At 52.9% G+C, this 5,916-nt stretch overlaps 1 protein-coding gene across 1 annotated transcript; it reads right to left on the bottom strand.

Moving 5' to 3' along the window:
- Window positions 1-203: 203 nt before the first annotated feature.
- Window positions 204-2,427, bottom strand: LOC119287102 (glucan endo-1,3-beta-glucosidase 7-like). Its single transcript, XM_037566615.1, has 3 exons — window positions 2,002-2,427; window positions 585-1,886; window positions 204-423 (listed from the first exon to the last, which is right to left on the bottom strand). The coding sequence occupies exons 1-3, from the start codon at window positions 2,069-2,071 to the stop codon at window positions 389-391; spliced, it is 1,407 nt and encodes a 468-aa protein (XP_037422512.1). The 5' UTR covers window positions 2,072-2,427; the 3' UTR covers window positions 204-388.
- Between the last annotated feature and the right edge of the window lie 3,489 nt (window positions 2,428-5,916).

The following is a 5,916-nucleotide window of genomic DNA, read 5'->3' as shown; positions in this document are numbered from 1 at the left end:
CCGGCCGAAACTTTCGGCCGGCGCACCGGCGCCTATCAGCGCCCTTGTTAATAACGTTGTAAACTGTTGGGAAGTCTTTCCCCTTCTTCTTTATAGAATGAGTTTCGTGCGTATTCGAGAGAGAGAAACGTTGTTCACTCTGATAGGCACTGTCCTTTGTTCCAAGCTTGATCAGATATAATTAGGCAGGGATGTACCATCACTCATGTAAAATGTTTTAAATTCGAATGAATGGCGCCTTTGCTTGTCCAGAAAAATAAACAGGATGTGTGTACACAAACAACTCAGCTCTCGTCCTGTCAGGACAATGACAGACAATCACGCGGTGGCGCAAGGCAGACGCCGGCCGTGGTGTGGTGCATAGCATGCTCCGGTTGGTTGCATCATTTCATTGGCCTCCGGTGAACACACACGAGCCGTAGCCTGCAGAAACCAAACCACAGGACGGAGATGTTAAAAACACAGCACAGTTAATGAACCAAGTACAATGATATGCAATTGTCTGTCAGCCGGCACATGTAATGCAATGGACAATGAGTAGAATGAAGAAATCAATGGCGAATGTGCAGGGGGGGAGTGCTTACTGGGGTTGGTGGATGTGAGGGTGGCGGACTGCCGGAAGTCGCAGTTCCACGGGTGGCTGCCGGCGGCCTGGTAGAGCTGGTTCATGGCGTAGGCGGCGTGGGCGCGCACCGTGTTGGGCTGGAAGCAGGCGCCCCCGGGCTGGATGGCGCCGCAGTCCACGCCCACCTGCGAGCACGCGTAGTCCAGGTCCGTCTGCAGCTGCGCGTCCGTCGCGCCCGCGCTCGCCACGCACCATCCCCCTGACCCCTTGCTCGGGGTCGGAGTCGTTGGCGTCGGCGTGGTGGCCGTGCTGCCGCCACCTCCACCGGACGAGGAGGAGGTGAGGCCGGCGTCGTAGGCCATGGTGAGATCGGTGTGGTAGAGCCCGAAGGCCCGCTCGGAGGCGGGGCCGGGCTTGAGGTCCTCGTCGTAGAGCGCGAAGAGGTAGGTGTCGACGGGCCTCCCCGGCATGAGCGGCGTGCCGGCGCCGGACCTGAGGTGGGCGACGAGGTTGGAGACGTAGGCCCTGGCGTTGTCCACGGTGGCGCCTTGCTCCGTGGGATCGCCTTTCGTCGGCCACCCGGTCTCGGCGACCACGATGTCGACGGCGCCGTAGCCGGCGCGGCCGAGCGCGGACTTGACGGCGTCGACCTGCGCGTCGAACATGTTGGTGTAGGTGATCTTGGACCCGGCGTCGAGGCGGCCGGCGTTGGGGCGGAAGAGGCAGAATGCGAGCGTGTCGGGGCGCGGGTCGGACTGGTACGCGAAGTAGGGGTAGGGGTTGACCATGAAGGGCGCGCCGGTGCGGCTGAGGAAGCCCAGGATCCCCTGCAGCTGGGCGGCGGCGTCCGGGCGGAACGCGCCGGTGGAGGGCGGGTCGGACTGCGCGAGCACGGCCATGGTGTTGACCGTGGAGAACTTGATGGCAGCTGCCCCGTCGCCGGCCGCGACGGCGGCGGCGCGGAGGTTCTGCATGGCCGGGAGCAGCGCGGCGGCGAGCGCGGCGTCCCCGGACTCGAGCACCTCGTTGCCGACGGCGACGACGGAGACGGCCGTGGCCGGGACGAAGGGCAGCACGTTGGCGGCGAGCCAGCCGGCGGCGGCGTTGGGGTCGGCGGCGATGGCGGGGATGTCGCCGTTGGCCACCCCGAGCACGAGGGAGACGCCGGTGCCGGCCAGCGCGCGGATGAGGCCCGCGTCGACGCCGTAGAGGCGGAGCTTGGTGATGGCGGTGGACTTGAGCAGCCGCGCCGTGGCGTCCGGCGGCGGCAGGTTGTCCGCCACCTCGCCGTAGTTGACGCCGATGTGCTGCGACTGCGCGTCTGCACGAGCAAACCCAAATCCAGACACGAATCGAAGTCGGTAAAATTGCTGCGCTTTAGGGAGGAAAAGCTGGGGACTCGCGACGGGGATTGCTCGGAAAGCGGGGGCACTTACCCGATATGGCCACGAGGCAGCAGAGCAGGACGGGCGCGAGGAGCAGCAGCTTTCTCGACTCGGCCTCCATGGATGGATTCTTGCTCGGATTTACCTCTGGATCGGCTCTGTTAAGACTTAAGACGCGGGGAGACGGGGAGGAGGCCGGCCAAGTCGAGCAAGAATCGTATGCGTACTGTTGGCGCCCTTCGAGGTGACGGTAGCGGTGGCGGGTGGCGCCCGGCGTTGCGTGGCCGCGGATTCCAGGCAAGGTATTGGGTGTGGAAGGGGGCTTGGGATTTGGAGCTCTGCGGTGGCCACGTGCGTGCGGCGCGGCGGAGCGGGCCACCGGTCGCGGTCGACGGAGATCGCCCCGTTATGAGAGCTGGCTACTGTTGCATGCGTGGTGGTGTTGAGAGCTGGGACGGCGACAGTGCTTGCCCGTTGGACAACGTAGGGCATGGTGCGTTTGGTGGGTTCTCGGGTTAATGCCGCCCGATCATATCGAAGCGACAATGGCTTGTGCACCGCGCCGTGCAATAATTCGTGTGCTGGCCTAGCTCAGTCAGCAAGGCCTCTTCTCTTCTCTCTGTGTAGGAATTTTATAGGATAGGATTTGCAAAAGAGTAATGCATCTATAATACCTACATAGTTCATCTCCACTATTCTATTTCTCTTGACATGCAGCATGTCTACCTCGGCAATCATTTTCTTTTTATTTTCATCAAACCATATGATTCAACTCTGGCCATCGTTTCCGGCAAAAAGTAAAAAAACTCTGGGCATCGCTTCCGTCTTCTGTAACCGACGCGTTAGCGCAAAAGCCCAAAACCAGCCCATCGGTCGATCTTCTGGTCTGTTAGTCTTCAGGTCTTCCCTATATGGATCAAACCAATATCATGGCACCAGATAATTGGCGGTACACGAACAAAACAACTGAAACCGGAAAAGTAGGATCGGATCGCACAGGGCGATCAGGAGGCGACGAGGCCCTTGCGCGCCACCGGTGACACCTCCGGTTCCCTCTCTCTCCATCGGCCGCTCCGGCGGCGGGAGGGAGGGAGAACCTCGGGTCTGTTCGCTAGGTGGGTGTGTGGTAGGGTTAGGGTTGAGGGAGACGCTGCCGAGGCCATTGTGGTGGTGTCGCGTCGGAATAAGTTTCTCCGGACTCCGTTCGCGGTCAGGCGAGGCTTTTGCCTTCGTCTAGGAGCCAGCGGAGTTGGGGATCCTCGTGTCTCGTCGAGGTCACGGGCTTTGGTGGCTGGAGGTCCATCGGCACTGGCCGTTTGGGTCCTCAGATGGGCGATGGATTCAGGGAGACGAAGACCCTTCTTCTTCCTTGTTGGTATGATTTGCTGCTGTTGTTCTTCTCCTTCCTCTGTGCTGATGCTGGTGGGAGATCCTGCTTTGCCTGGGCGGATGGCCCGGCCACGGTGCTGGACCGGTCGGATGACTCGAGTTCTCTTCCTTCCGGAAGGGACACTTCTCGCGGTACTCAAAGCCAAAGATGGCGACGGCTGTTGCAGGTGTGTTAGATTGATGTACATGCCCTCTCAGCGCTGGTGTCAAGAAAGGAGGAAGCAACGTGGCGGCAATTGTACCGTGGTCGAAGATGATGACCTTTTTGCAACTGGTTGCATATCCTTCTGCTGCACGGGTCTTCTCTCAAGATTTAGGGATGATGACACAGGGCTCCGGAGATCTTCCTGTGTTATGGTTGTCTTAGGGTACTCTAAGTGTTCATGGTCCTTTGTTTTTGCGTTTCAGTGTGCTTGTAAGGGTCACCTACTCTGTACTGGTTCGTGATTTGAATGAACAATTTCTCAAAAAAAATCATGGCAGCAGAAAGGGCAACGGTGGCACCCTCATCCCTACATCATCGGATACGCCACTGTCGCCATCAACCAAAAGCCATATACCACCGGCCGGTGGCCTGTTACCGCCGCCGCCGCCGCCGCCATCGGCCGATTAGGATGGAACTTCTCTGCTGCAAGCCGCCCCCTCCACACATATCCAGATGCACCGGTCAGATTCGCCGTCAAGATGAGAAGCACTTGCCTCTCGGGACAGTGCTGCTACCATGCAGCCTCGATGCGCCCAAGCCCCGGTGACCTCCACCACGACCATCCTTTCCAGAAGCAGGGACGACGCCGGTTCTCGGACGACTTTTCCCCGTCCCTGCGAAATTGCCCCTTTAAACAGTGGAGGTGCATCGATCCCATCGTCTACGACATGGGCTTGGTATATCCGGCAATCTGTCTTTCATTATTGACCTCAAAAGCACATGTGTAGTATCATAGTTATATTTACTGACGCATACCACTATGATTATTTAGCTGTTGTTGCAGATCCATTATCTTTCTCCTGAAGTTCAGTAGTTATTTATCAAAGATAGAAAGGAGAAGATTTGATGTCATGCCACTCAGGTATCCGTATTGTACCTATATTGTTTTGACTCGTTGAGTGTTGTGTAGCTTAAGTATTATGTGAGATCAAAGGGAATTAACTCCAGCAAATTGATACAAAGATCATTTGTGAGGGTTGTGTGTTTTATTTTCTGTTAGTTGTTACAGGCAATTGATTTTCGCGGCTTGGCGTTGGTGGTCATAGTCTATGACAGGAACATTGGATTAGAAAAAGGTGCTATCTAGAAATGTCTCATCGTTGCCAGTTGGAATCACAAACCATGCGAATGTTGCCAATTTTGTCTTCGTTCACAGATTTAGTCCTTTACTAGCTAGCTTCAGTGGTTCTAAATCTAAGTTTCAGGGATTTACAAAAGAGCAACATTCAGGGTCACATATAAAGGTCAGATAGATAGTGATCTGTTCCAGTCCTTGGCCATGGAGTTCATTTGTATGTGTATTGTGCTCTTAAAAAAATATTTGATGATATGTCCGACATCACCTAATAGTTTTGTGAACACTTGCTAGATTATATGGTACATTTGAGTTTATGCAGTATCTTATATTCTTCTGATTTTGTATATGACAACGTAGTTATTAAGATCGCTGCCCCTAAATGCAGCCTCTAGAAAGGTTAGACATTTTCTATTCATTTCAGAAAGTATTTTCTGGAGCCTAATCTGAACCATAATTTCCTGCAAAAAACTAATCCGAGCCATAAAATACTTCGAGGCATCTCCAAACAAAGAGCTGATTACCCATCCATCTTCAACAATAAGTATCCACAGGTTTGCCAGCAAGCATAAAATATAAGTTAAAGGCTCTATTTAAACAAGTCTGACCAAACTTTTGTTGTAGCCCAATGATCAAAACACTAGATGAGTCAAACAATACTATACCGCCTCACCAACCCGCAACTATGGACACGAAGAAAAAACAAAATAAGTAACAATTTTGTAACTCTTTGTATAAAGCGATTAGTTCAGATCAATTGAACATTGTGACGCCCGGATAATCTTGCTAAAATAATCCCACGCTAATCAAGCCACGTCATCCCGATTACCGATGCTAAACGTCCGTTAGTTCAAACCGCGTCAAATTAAAATTTAAAATAAAGGCAAACGACAAAAGTTTTGAAATATTAAAACTAAATTGTTTGGGTTGTGTCAAATAATGCATAGGTAATTATGGTGGAGAAACCACATTTTTATAAAAGGTTTAAATGCACTTAAGTAATTAAAGTGGTAGGTAAGACAATTAAATATATGCATTTTGGATTTTATAAAATACTATACTATTTTGTTCAGGGTTAAAACCTTTTGTGGCAGTAGTTATAATTGTAACTCTATTTTAGGTGTGGGTTTCACTTTTTGTAAAACTATAAAATATTACATAAGTAAAAGAAAACAGAAACAAGAGAATAAATAAATAAAAGAAAATACGAAAATAGAAAACTGTAACTAAACTAAAACAAAGTAGAAGCCCCCCCCCCTCTGGGCCGTGGCCCAACTGGGCCAACCCCCAGGCCCAG

This window comes from Triticum dicoccoides, chromosome 4A (genome assembly GCF_002162155.2).
Source record: "Triticum dicoccoides isolate Atlit2015 ecotype Zavitan chromosome 4A, WEW_v2.0, whole genome shotgun sequence".
Lineage (NCBI taxonomy): Eukaryota > Viridiplantae > Streptophyta > Magnoliopsida > Poales > Poaceae > Triticum > Triticum dicoccoides.
This window is presented reverse-complemented; position numbering and strand designations above follow the sequence as displayed.

Excerpts from the sequence above, each read along its gene's own strand:
- LOC119287102 (XM_037566615.1), bottom strand. The coding sequence starts at position 2,071 with ATGGAGGCCGAGTCGAGAAAGCTGCTGCTCCTCGCGCCCGTCCTGCTC. Across the intron at positions 1,887-2,001 it reads CTGCCTCGTGGCCATATCGG|ACGCGCAGTCGCAGCACATC; the intron begins GTAAGTGCCCCC and ends TTGCTCGTGCAG. Across the intron at positions 424-584 it reads CCTCACATCCACCAACCCCA|GCTACGGCTCGTGTGTGTTC; the intron begins GTAAGCACTCCC and ends TGGTTTCTGCAG.